Consider the following 13,687-nt stretch of genomic DNA (forward strand, 5'->3'; position numbering starts at 1 on the left):
AAGGGTATGGTGTCATTAATTTATGGAGGATTTGTAAGCAATTTGATAGGGCCCTCTAGAGGGATTCTGGGAGGGTATGGGAGTCAGTTGTGAATGTGACTGGACACAACTTTAGACAAACCAGTTTAATCTGTCTCAGCATATGTTTGGGAAAATTCTATCAAGATAATCCATAGATGGTATGGACACTGGTGCAATTACCCCATAGGACATATGGACCTTTTGGGGGGGATGCAATCACAGGGAAACATGTCCCCTGTGATTGTCTTTCCCTATGGCCCAGGACTATTGATCGACAATACGTTCGGAAGTACTACAAATTATCCAGGAGCATGTGTACTTCACTGCTTAGTGTAGTGGTTATGAAAAGGAAAAAGAAACAACACACACATTTTATGCTGTTTGATGGTCATTTATTACATTGGCCAACAAATCAGGTTTACAAAACAACTTATCACCAACATCATCACAAATTTGTATGTCATTATATTTCTGCTCTGAAATTTATCCTTGGATATTTCAATCTCTTCTGGCTGAAGGAAATGGTGACATTATCTCGGCAATATACTCTGTAAGAGCAACACAGCAACAGTGACTATGAACGTGCTTACTTGGCTTCTGACATGGAGGGGGAATTCTTTTTGTGTTTCTTGTTACAGTCAATTTCTATTTTGTGACTTTGTATATCATTGAAAAACCAATTAAAATGGTTAAAAATTCATTTAAGGTCTAATGTGATTGTTGCATCTAAGTCAAACAGGTGGCTAAATCTTGTTGATAGAATCACTTATGTTTGAGGGGATGGAAAGGAGCATGGGGTGATGATAGTGGATTTAGAACCAGCCTGGTTAATGTAATGGTTAAAAGAATCGGATCTTCAAATGCTTGCTCAGCCTTGAAGCCCTCTGAGGACATCAGACCTATTTTTCCTTAGCTTTGTGTACTTTGCAGAGACCTAATAACTTGTCCTAAATGCTATTCCATCTGATGGTGCAGAAATAATACAAATTGCCACCAGCTGAGTGAAGAACCAAGGATTGTCTTATACCATCAATTTCTAGCAAGCAGATGGAGGAAAGCTGGATCTCTTTATTCTATTTTGTGTTAAATTGCAGCATAATAACCCTAACATCTACTCAGAAATAAATCCTGTTGAATTTAATTGAGGGTTAGGCTAAGGCTGCAACTCTAACTCCACCTAGTTGTGTGAGGCCCCATTGACTTAAATAGGATTTGCATCTCTGTGTACAGTACTGTACAGGGTTAGAATTGTGCTACAACTTGTGTATTTATTCCATTGTGCAGGTATCTTGTTTACCTCCTTGAGCCTACTAATGAAAAGCCACCTTTAAGGCAGCATATAGGTTGTACTGTTCATATAGCAAAAGTTTGGTCCTGGGTGGGTTGTTTTTTAAAAAATTATGCTTTTTAGTTGCTGAACTTCATTGTTTTTATTGCCCACTGGTTTTGCTCGGCGAATGTAAAACATGGTGGTATTGGGATATATTTAAAACAAATTCAATAGGCAAGACGAAACATTAAACCGTTTCTTAATTTAGGCTTTAATAAAGTGCGGGAGGAGGGGAACGAGCGTCTGCCTTCACAACGCTGGCAAGACGCCCTTTCCAGAGACGGAAGGGGGGGGGGGCCTGCGGTTGCGGCGGCGAAGCAGCGTCTCCTTAGCAACCGCCCCGCGCGGCCCTTGGTGGAGACTTCCTCGGGTGACGGCGCTGAGGAGGTGGTGGGCAGCTCGCCTCCTGCGCATGCGCTTGAGGGGAAAACGTTCTGTTGCTCGAGCGAATTCTGTTTAAAAAGTGGCTCTCTTGGCGGGGCCACCTGTAGGCTCTTCTCCGCCGCTGGCGCCGGTTCAAGGCCGCTCTGAGGGGCGGCGGCAAAGCGTTGCTGGGGTCTCTCTCTTGTGGAAAGGACGTTGGAGTGGCGGCGTTCGCTGGGGAAGGAAGCAGGTACAGTAGAAGCATCCGGTGCTGGGCAGGGGATGCTGTGTGTGGCCGTTTGACGATAACGGCAGGAGGAAGAGGGAGGGCGAGCAGTCGCGGAGGGTGGATGGGGAGGGCTGTGGGAGATTCGGGGGGGGCGCTTCTATGGTGATGCAAACGGGGAAGGTGCGATGAGGCTGAGAAGCAGCTATAATTGGTAGAACAGGCTTGGGGGGGGCAAACAGGTTGTGGGACCAATGAATGTTTTTCTTTTTCTTTTCTTTTTTTTAAAAAATGATTTTTCTCTCCAGTAAGTTCAGGGTATGCTCTTCTCTGACTGTCTTCACAGCAATCCTGTAAGGTAGGCAGATTGTGGTGGCAATTGGCCTGAAGTCACTCAACTACATGGGCGTAGCCAGATTTCCCTCCCCCCCCCAAAAAAATCAAGTAAATAAAGATACTTAAGTCACTGACCAATTGTGTCACAAGGAGCTCAGTTCTGCCCCCCCCCCAGCATAAATCCTGCCCCCCAAACATAACTCCTGGCTATACCCATGCACGGGCATTTGAAACTGCAAAACGGCTCAACAGTATACGTATACAGTATTAAATGGCAGCAGATACTCATGTGCTATTTCTGTTACATGCACAGCTGTATCTCTCATGCTCCTTTTCTTACCCCCACCATGGACCCCCACCAAGGGGGGCAGCTGCCCCCCAATCAATTAAAATCAATACAAATTCGAGGTTCTGGCCCACCCTAACAAACGCCTGCCCCCCTAACCAAAATCCTGGCTATGCCCATCCCTACCACCACCACCCTCATTGCTCGAGGGTGAACATAGGGGTGTGACTGCTGTTCCTAAGGTCAGTTTTTCATTTCTGTGGGAATTGGGGCTAAGGCTGTAGAAATTATTTTGATAAAGGGGTGCTGGCTAGGCCCTTAAAATATGGTACAGGTCCCTACCACAAATTTGTATGTGTTGCTATATACAGATAGATACAAACTTAGACCTCTGGGCACATTTAGATAGTTGGTGGCTGGAGTCTTGATAACTCTGTGCTTTACATCGATGCCCAGATGCCCTGTAAGCAAATAAAAGCATTATTTATTTATTTATTTATTTAAATAAGGAGAGGGGAGGAGATCGGGGACCCAACACAAATGATCCAGTCATTTCAGACTTTCATATAGAATAAAGTGGAATACATTCAAAATGTTGTTTTTTGGGGGGGAGCTTGCTGCATGTAGTGAAAAAGTGAGGCTTGCCTCCATGGTGTTGTGAAACTGCGTAGGGCAGGGCCTAATTTCAGGAGATGTTGATCTCCTGAAATTTCTGAGCTTTGTGGCTCCCTTCAGTACATAGCAACAGTTGCTAGTGGATTATTTATTTATTCGCTGCAACCTGTTCCTTTTTTAACTGTAGGGGGCATTGTCCTTGAATTATTCTTTATAAAAAATGTATTTCCCTATTACAGTGCTGAAATTGTGTTTTGATGCTATGTTGTGGGTTTAAATGATTCTTGTTTTGTTTTTTACATTTCAAAATGGGGAGGAGTCAAAATTTTCTGGCATTCCATTTTCATGGGAAATTACAGGGGGGGTTGGGGGGGGGGTTGTATTGATGCTGACATTTTGCACTTGTTAACCAGTACACGGTAAAATACTCAGTTTTCTTATAAACTGTAGCATTATAAACCATGTTCAGGAAATGAGCTTGTAGGTATTCTGTATGATTTGTATAAGGAAAACAGAAGGTAAATAATGTGGAAGATCACAACAGATAATTCACAATGTACTCTGAACCTATTATTCTCTAAGATCATCAGTCACATAATTTGCAGACATAATTCAATAAATGGATTTATTTATATGCAAAAGGATCTGAGAATAAATTCTCACAAATAGGATTATGTTCAATTACAGTAGTCTCTATTATGGAGAAAAGTTTTACATTCAGATGGCTGCCAAATCTGAATGAACATAAATGTTATGACATCTGCACTTGGCATGTTGTAATAAAAAGCAACTGTAATTGCAAATACAAGTAATAAAACAGTGGCTGCAAAGATTTAGAAACAAAAACAGAATTATACATGTGAAAAATTCTGAGGAAATTCTTTTCACTTAATCATGGTTTTTTTTCTAGCAGTAGCTATTTATTCATGGTGCGTAAAGTACTACCCACACAGAAAGTCCTGGTCCTATAAACTGTTCCATTTCAATGGACTGAAACTAGAAGGATTTAAAACAGTTGCACAAGCAAGTATGTTTGAAGTAGTTCGCAGGGTCAAAAATTAAGGCTGCAATCTAATAATCTTCCGTAACTGAAAAATATTTGCAATATACGTAAGAGATTATAACACATTCAGTCAGCTTACGCAATTTCAAAATATATATGAACACTGGAAAAATGTAAATATTACCTTTTATATTTCTAGTTATGAGTGCTGACCAAGTTTCATGCTTGTTAAGCCAAGGAACAACAAAAACATATCAAATTCCTATTGAGCATCTGGACTACAAATTCATTGAAACATGCAAAGATGTTAAACATTTGGAAAAGATTCTTAAGATATTAAGGTAAACATTTAAATTACATATTTATTTTATTATGGTTTACATATTTCTATTAATATTAACTAAACATTAACTAGAAACTAACAAGGCCAACACTTCTTTTGTAGACCTTGTCAGAAAACTTGTTTAAAAGCTAAATAGTGTCATAATTTAAAATACTGTAAGTGAAAATAGTTTATCCTTGCTACCATGGCATTAGTATAACATAAATTGGTTGTTTGGACTGAGAAGGTGATATATTTATACTAGCTAAGGCTGGGATATTCAGATTTAAGATTTTACAGACCTTTTGGTCATGCAGAATTGAGTTATTGAATGGTTATTGAGCTTAAAAAAACAATAGAAAACAATACAACATGTAGCAATGTCAGCTGTAAACTACTTACAAGTCTAGAGCAAATCAAACAAAAGTAGTGGAAGTATTTATCTCAGAAGGGGGTTATTATAACAACTCCTGAAGTTAATATTTATGGTTTATGCTTTAAAAATTGCTATGGGTGATATCCAGTGTTGTATGTGCAGAGGTCCACTCATCCAGCAGGACTTATTCTTTCTCTGCACACTCTCTTGAGTTTCCCCTAACCTGTCATAGCATATTTTGAGGATGCATTGGGGAGAAGAATGATAATTCCTGAGTTGATATAGATTTGTATATAACTGAGTTGAGACTGGGTCTGTGGGGGAATTTCCATACACAAGTCTAAGAGTGAGAAAGTGATAAGGTGGTGGAGTGACCTTGAGTTAGAAGTGTTTTGAAGCAATTGTTTTGAGAATAGACATGGCAGAGAAACCTAAACAGGAGTCAGTAAGACAGAAAATTGTTGAAAAGAGAAGAGCGTCAGCACAAGAGGATATTGAAAAAGTAGCTAAACACACATTCCAGAACTCATGACTTTATACTTTTTAGAATTAGGAAAGGGTTGGAGGAATCTATGAACAGACAGTTTTCGGAAGTTAGGTCAGATATAGGGAACTCTAAGGAGGCTCTATCACAGAAGTTTGACAAACTAGATGAAAAAGTAAATGCCCTAGAAGGGAAAGTGGTGAAACTGGGGGGGGGGGAAACAGCAGAGTTGGTTGAGGGTATAAAGGAGAGGACCAAGGGGTTCTTGCTGGGGCAGTAGGGGGAAGATTGAGAGACAAAATGAACTTGAACAACAGAGCCTACTTCTCCAACTAAGATTAAATGCAAACACGGCGCGAATAAGGATGTTACCGGAGAAGGCCTTGCTAGTTATGTGAGTGGGATTTTGGCGTAATGGAGTGGGGGAAAGGAGGGGATGGAAGAATTTATTGAGAACATTTACAGAGTTTGGATGAGAGCTTCAAGAGAGAAAAGACAACCACCAGATGTACTTCTGACTTTTGTAATAAGGAAAGTTAAAGATGCAGTAATGCAAAAAAGCTATGAGGGAGGTCTGGTGGTTGATGGACAGAAAGTTGACATCTTTAAAGAAATCCCATTCAAATTGAGAATTAAAAGAGGGAAATATGGAAATTTAACAACAATCCTTAGAGGGGCAGGGATAAATGACAAATGGGAATTCCCAGAAGGACTTTCCTTTACCTACAGAAGGAAGAGATACAGATTAGTAACAGAGAGTCAGGCACAGGAGTTTATACAAAAACACAGCAAGGATCCAGAGTTTCAAAGTTCAGGAGGAGATTCCAGAACCCCTTATGAGAGGCAAAGAGGTGAATTGGAAAAAATGGAAGGAGCAGGGCAAGAAAGCAAAAAAAAAATTAAGTGAAGTAGACAGTGGCAAACCTTAAATTATTGACCTGGAATGTGAATGGCTTAAACAATAATATAAAAAGAAACAGGGTGGAGCATTCAGGAGACGCATGTTGCGAGAAAACATGAGAAAATCTTGATTAACAAGAGATTAGGGAATGAATTCATTGCAGCAGATACTACTAAAAACATGGAGTGGTTTTTTACATTAAACCTTCACTTGAACCACAACTAATTCAAAAGGATGAGAAAGGGGGGAAATTGCTTATGTTTGAGGGGATGGAAAGAAGCATGGGGTGATGATAGTGGGTTCAGAACCAGGTTATCTTTACAAAAAGGGACCAGAGAAGATGACGACGTGGAAGATTATATCAAAAACAGTTACCAACAGTTACCAAAGATAACAGAGGAGCAAATGAGAAGATTAAATATAGAAATAATGTCCCAATGAGTAATTGAAGCAATAAATCAAACAAAGGTAGGGAAGTCTCCAGGACCAGATAGAATAACAGCTAAGTATTATAAAAAAACTGAGTGACCAACTTGTGAACCCATTGAAAGATACTATGAATGAGGTTCTAAAAACGGGAAGTTTCAGAAACATGGAAAGAGGCTTATATAATTTTGATACCAAAACAAGATTCAGATGTAACATTGGTAAAAAATTATAGGCCTATATCATTATTAAATAATGATTATAAATTGTTTGCATTTGTTTTAGCAAATAGATTGAAAAAGATTTTAAAATATTTTATTCATTATGATCAATCAGGATTCCTTCCAGGCAGACAAATTAAAGATACCTGTTAGGTATTTTAGGTCAAGATTTGCCGAAAGAGAACAGCACACTATTTATGTATGCTACCGGTACTACGGCAGCAATAATTTTGATAGCACAAAAGTGGAAGACTGGAGAAATTCCAACTAAAGAACAATGGCAAGAGAAATTGATGAACTATGCAGAACTGGCAAAATTGACAGACAAACTTCGAGAAAAAGACAACAGTGACTTTGAAAAAGAGTGGGAACCATTTATAACATACTTGCAGAAACAAAGGAATAATATTGACTTGATGGCAGGATTTAAATAAACATTCACATCTTTATTAACAAAGAACATTTAAAACAATATAATAAATGATATAGTAGACGTTTAAGAAACAGCAGCATGTAACAAGAGGGAAACAAACCAGAAGTGGAAGTTGGGGGAAGCCCAAGAGGGGGAGGGAAGATGGGATGTAACATAAATGTTATTGATATGAGATGTATGTAATGATAGAAAAAGAAAAGTGAATAAAAATTTAATTAAAAAAAAGAAAATTCCTGTTGTGCTTGCAGAAGTTCGTATAATGTCACATTTACTAATTTTCAGGTCTGGTGAAGAGGGCTTCTATCCTGATCTTGTACTATTTTGTGAAAAACGCATTGAGTGTTTGGCTCCAAATAGCAGAGCTCTCCGAAGAGATAAACCTGCAGCCACTGCTTCTGATTTTACTACTGAGGAATGGGAAGAAATAGAGAATGAAATGAAGGTATTGCACTTCTTCATTCTGTAGCATGCTAATTTTGTATGCGACTTTTAAATAACAAATAGTTGTTGCCTGGTTAAAAAAAACGATTTCAGATTTTGAAATATGTTTATGTTTTCTTTCAGAGCTGGATTACTGAAATGAAAGAAGATGAGTATAAAATGCGGTATGCTACAACAGAAGTATTCAAGGAGAAAGTGGAAAATTTGCCACCAGTTCGTAGTTCAGATAGCACTCTTCCTTCTAGACAGGTGTGAACTTGTGTTTCTATTCAATATTCAATACCCTACATTTAAATTCTGTGAGTGCCAATCCTGTAAAAGGAAGCTATCATTAGGTTCAGGGCATATCAAAGGTTTGCAGAAGTAGGGAAAAAAGTACAAACAAACCCCAATCAGCCCAGTGATGACAGAGCATTCCATGCCCACTAACTGGAGGTGAGGAAGGGAAAACTGGGGGAGGAGGGGCTGGATTCTTGTATGAGATAGCACTATGCGCTGCAATGTTTAATTGCAAGTCCCACTTGGTTATGTATGTTTGAAAATGATATGTTTGCAATTCTCATTTTTTCCCATATGAGAATTTTAAATATAGAAATATTGACATTTATTCTTAGTTGATAAGCACATGATTGTAGAAAGGATAGCAAGTGATTGAGTTACTTACTGAACATATGTGAATTCCAAGACCTCAGTTTGAAGTAGCTGAAACATGTTATAATGCTCATATTACATGAAATGAAAAGTAACAAAACAAATTCTTTGATGAAGCTTATTTTTTATATCTTGTCTGACTTCTCATTCTAGAGCAAAACTTCAAGAAATGGTGTAATAAAGAATAAAAATGTACCAAGGGACTATAGAGAGTGGGATAAGTATGTTAGATACCTTCTGCATATTGTTTAACTCAAATATTTTCTGATGTTCTATTTAGGTTGGTTTTGAAAAAGGAAGGTTTGTTTCCATGTTAATGTGCCCTTGAGATTCTCAAAATCTCACAGGGCTAACTATAGACAAATGGTATCCGAAAGTCTAGTATTAATGGAGACCTTTACACAAAAATTGCATGTTGGGAGAAAGCGCTCTAAATATGATGAGTTGTATTCAACATCATACTAAGGCAACATTTGATCTGTGCAAGAATTTTTCCTTGCACAACATCTTGCTTGCCCTGCCAATATCCTCAAATTGTGGTGCCCAGACCGGGACACAGTACTCCAGGTATGGTCTTTCCAAGGCAGAATAGAGCAGTACTATTACTTCATTTGATAGGGGCACTATACTTCTGTTGATACATGCTAGAAAGAGCTTTAGCCTTTTTTTCCTTTTGCTGCTGCATCACACTTTTGACTCATGTTAAATGTGTTGTCTACTAAGACAAGATCCTTTCCCACATCTTATATTTGTACAGCTGGTTCTCCCTACTTAAGAGTAGAACCTGCCAACTGCTTCAGCTCTGTTGGTTAGAGCGAGGTGCTGATAATGCCAAGAGCGTAGGTTTGATCCCCATCTGGGCCACCTGCATATTCCTACATTGCAAATTAATAGTCCATCATAGGTAAAGGAACCCCTGACCATTAGGTCCAGTCGTGACCGACTCTGGGGTTGCGCGCTCATCTCGCATTATTGGCCGAGGGAGCCGGCGTACAGCTTCCAGGTCATGTGGCCAGCATGACAAAGCCGCTTCTGGCAAACCAGAGCAGCACATGGAAACGCCGTTTACCTTCCCGCTGTAGCGGTTCCTATTTATCTACTTGCATTTTGACGTGCTTTCGAACTGCTAGGTTGGCAGGAGCTGGGACCAAGCAACGGGAGCTCACCCCGTCACAGGGATTCGAACCGCTGACCTTCTGATCAGCAAGCCCTAGGCTCAGTGGTTTAACCACAGCGCCACCTGGGTCCCTTAATAGTCCATCATACCCTTAAACTATGTCAGTGTGAAGTCTTGTTATAGTTAAACACACATTTGGATGTTTATTATTATAATGTAAATATATAAAATGCTTTTACATTTTTAAAGGTTTGATGTGGAAAAAGAATGTTCCAAAATTGATGGTTATGAGGAAAATAAGAGTAAACCCAGATTTAGAACTACTAACAAAGGGTTACCAAAAGCTGATATAGACACAACAGGTAGGTTTTCACTCAGTACTACAGTGATTTTGGTTGCTGTTGCCTTTTATCGAAAAATAAGAAATCTACTACTCATAGGAATCCCTGTTTTCAAAAATACTGTGACTTGATTCTCATATAGAATTATGAAAATTTTATATGAATTTGTTTATCAGTATTGTATGCATTATCAGTAACTCCTATATATATCCAAAGTCTGCCTGTTCTTTTCCAGAAACATTTTACCATGTTTCTTCAAAATTCAGTAATGCAGTCAGTATTGCTGAATTACACTATTTAAAAATCCTGTGTTTTTGATTGCATAATTCTGCTAAGGTAGTAGATAAATCAGCAATATAGCTAGAAAACACTTTTTTTGTAAACAGGGTTTTAAAATGTTATAACCCTTACCTTGAAAAAAATAGCATACCCTTAAACAATAAAGCAGAAAATTCCAAAGTGTAGTTTCAACCACTGTAGGCTTAGTGCTAAAAGAATTGAGTATATGAAGCTTCCTTATACTAATGTTAGACTGACAGTCAGTCTAGTCCATAAGTGCCTACTTTGACTGCTACTAGTATTTCAGGATCTCGGAGGTGCTTCCCAGCCTTGTTACAGGAGTTCCTTTTAACTGGACAGACTGTTAATTAAATTTGTTACCTTCTGTATACAAAGTATGTGTTCAACAATTGAGATACAGTGGAACCTCGGTTTATGAACACCTCGGTTTATGAATTTTCAGTTTATGAACGCTGCGGACCCATCTGGAACGGATTAATTCATTTTCCATTACTTTCAATGGGAAAGTTTGCTTCAGTTTATGAATGCTTCAGTTTATGAACAGACTTCCGGAACCAATTACACCCATGCTTCAGTTTATGAACGTTTCAGTTTAAGTACTCCGCGGACCCGTCTGGAACGGATTAATCCACTTTCCATTACTTTCAATGGGAAAGTTTGCTTCAGTTTATGAACACTTACTCCGCGGACCGTCTGGAACGGATTAATTCACTTTCCATTACTTTCAATGGGAAAGTTCGCTTCAGTTTATGAACGCTTCAGTTTATGAACAGACTTCCGTAACCAATTGTGTTCATAAACCGAGGTACCACTGTATAGCATGTTGCTTAAATGCAGCGGATTTCTGCCTGAAGTGGGTGGATGCTCAAATCAGAACAATAGAGCACTTGTATATTATGTCTTTTACAATATTCTCTCTCTCTCTCTCTCTCTCTCTCTCTCTCTCTCTCTCTCTCTCTCTCTCTCATATTCTTTCTCTGTAGTGTTAAAGAGAAATGTTTTGGGTTTTGCCTGCAATTTTTCTTCTTTTACTATGTAATAGATATTTTCTAGGTTTGACTACAAAGGAAAAAATCTTAATTGCTAATCGTGAAAAAGAAAAAGGAAATGAAGCATTTGTTACAGGAGACTACAAAGAAGCAGTTATCTACTATACTCGGTGAGTCAGCTACAGGTATAGTAATTATTAGCCTGCTGCAGTAGCTACAGTAGCAACCTGGATGCAAGGCAGGCATTAATATGTAGTCTTAAAAGTTACAACTTTTAGCTGCTACACTATCAACTTTGTTGTTTGAAAGTGGTTTAAACAAAATTTGTACTAGTATACATATATCAATTTTATGGTATGCATTTTTCTATGTACAGTGGTACCTCGGTTTACAAACAGTCCCGTTTACAAATGCCTCCATTTATGAACGCCGCGGACCCGGAACTGTTTACATTTGGGTTCCGCGGCATCGGATGCGCAGACGCGATCTGCACAGCTTGCACGTGCATGCGCGTGCAGAAGCGCTCTATTGGTGCTTCGCGCACGCGCAGACGGGTGCATTCGCAGAGCGAATGCCTCCGTTTACAAATGCCTCCGTGGAACGGATTGCGTTCGTAAACCGAGGTTCCACTGTGTATGTTGTTTAGCCACACAGCAATCCTCACAATAAGGCATTCTAGACTGAGACTGTACTGACAAAAACTTCAGGAACTTGAAAGTGTGACATGACACTATTTTTGGGCTTCTTATCCTGTCCTATCAGGCAGCAAAAATGGCTTGGACTGATCCCGATTGTATTGAATATGGTATATATAGATGCCTTCTTCCTGGTGGTCTTTGCAGTTGTGCTGGGCTTTGTTGGAGGTTTGAAACCTGGCATAACTGTGGAAATGACTCCCGCCCTTCTCCAGTTCCAACTTTGTAGGTGGATAACTAGAATTTGTTTCAGCTCTGGACAGCTGATGTTCTTGATGTACCTCTGCTGCCCATTACCCAAATGAGCCTATGCCAACCTTCACCTCCAAAGCCAGAAAGAAAACTTGTGCTTGTTTTGGTACTAGACAGCAGAGGCACTTTGTGAATCTTTAACTGCCCAAGGCCAAGCATTATGACTTGTAGTCAGTTTTCTATATTGAGTTGCATGGAATCAGTAGAGAATGAAAATGGCTAGGTAACTACAGAAAATAATATGTTCCTCTTTAGGTCTTTATGTGTATTCTTTATCTTCCTTAGCCATTTTCATTAGCAGATGGGAGGCCACACCCACACTGATTGGATCTTTTACTCTTTTGACCTGTACTTGTTTTCATTTGTACTCTGTACAGTATTGTAACACTCTTATCTTTTTCATTCTTGGGCCTTCTGGCTTTACTTTGTAACAACATTCCCGCACTTTAGGCTTTAAGGCATCACCTGACTCTTTTCTGAAGTGTCTGTGTTCATTTCAGCCTGCCTAATGCCTCAGTATTTTGCAGGAGCATATCTGCATTTCCCACTGTGGCTGCATACAATAATAAAGCTCAGGCAGAAATAAAACTTCAGAATTGGCATGTTGCTCATCAGGATTGTGAGACAGTGTTAAAAATGGACCCTGAAAACGTAAAAGGTAAAATTAAAGAAATCACTTTTGAAAAATTAATGCTAGCAAAAAATCTTTTTAAATTAATGGAGCAAAGTCAGCATAGGTGACAAACACTGTTTTTTGAAATTTGTGGATTGCATTCTGATTTACGTCCCCTGCATTAAGAGTACTGTGGAATAACCACTCCCAACGATTTATTTTTCCACTACTGCTATAGTGGGAAATGAATTGTTCAGCACAATAGCGGCTTAGTACTCATGCTAAGTGCTTTACATGGTTTAGTGGAAGGGAATTTATGGGGGTACAGTATCTGTGCTTTGCCATTAGAACCCTGAATATTTTCCCACTCATCTCCAATATTCAATGTAAAAGCTTGTATCTCTTCAATTCAAGGTAAATTCCGAGACAGGGCTAACCAGGCAATGGTGGGAAAAGTTTATTCCAAGCAACAAGAGTTCCCCTCCCAACTATTAATCAGCAGAAGGAAGTTCAGCCTACTTTGTCTAAGGCAATTTATTGCAATCCTGACATGAAAAGTTGGCTTTTCCTAGACAGTGTAAAAGGGAAGTCCCCACATGTCTAGGTACATTATATAGGTTATTGCAGCTGTAATCACATCTCTTTTAGTGGGTTAATTTTTGGTAACAGATTATACTTTGATGGGAGACTGGAACAGAGTAGAAATTTAGTACAATAATTATGGTATTAAAGTAAGGGTTGAGGATCCTTTTTCAACCTAAGGGCCTCATTTGCTTTTGGGCAGCCTTATAGGACCTTGTGCCATTGGTGGGCAACAGCAGAGGCAAAAGTGGGCTAAGCAACTACTGCCATTTTTGCCTTGTGTACTGTAGGTTGGCTTCTTCACACTCACACATCTCTCTGTATTCTCCACTGAGGGAAGCAAGAAGCCTTAACAGAGTTAAG

The 13,687-nt window shown here is 39.1% G+C and overlaps 1 protein-coding gene across 1 annotated transcript in view; it reads left to right on the top strand.

Moving 5' to 3' along the window:
• Window positions 1–1,712: 1,712 nt before the first annotated feature.
• The window catches only part of SPAG1 (sperm associated antigen 1), a 34,952-nt gene continuing 22,977 nt past the window's right edge, over window positions 1,713–13,687 (top strand). The window contains exons 1-8 of the mRNA XM_035124672.3: window positions 1,713–1,964; window positions 4,380–4,521; window positions 7,626–7,785; window positions 7,908–8,033; window positions 8,589–8,656; window positions 9,802–9,914; window positions 11,247–11,352; window positions 12,657–12,787. Of these exons, the coding sequence (XP_034980563.3) occupies window positions 4,382–4,521; window positions 7,626–7,785; window positions 7,908–8,033; window positions 8,589–8,656; window positions 9,802–9,914; window positions 11,247–11,352; window positions 12,657–12,787 (844 nt within the window). The 5' untranslated portion in view covers window positions 1,713–1,964; window positions 4,380–4,381. The remainder of the gene's footprint in view (window positions 1,965–4,379; window positions 4,522–7,625; window positions 7,786–7,907; window positions 8,034–8,588; window positions 8,657–9,801; window positions 9,915–11,246; window positions 11,353–12,656; window positions 12,788–13,687) is intronic.

The sequence above is a fragment of the Zootoca vivipara genome, chromosome 8 (genome assembly GCF_965207765.1).
Source record: "Zootoca vivipara chromosome 8, rZooViv2.hap1.1, whole genome shotgun sequence".
In the NCBI taxonomy this organism is placed as follows: domain Eukaryota; kingdom Metazoa; phylum Chordata; class Lepidosauria; order Squamata; family Lacertidae; genus Zootoca; species Zootoca vivipara.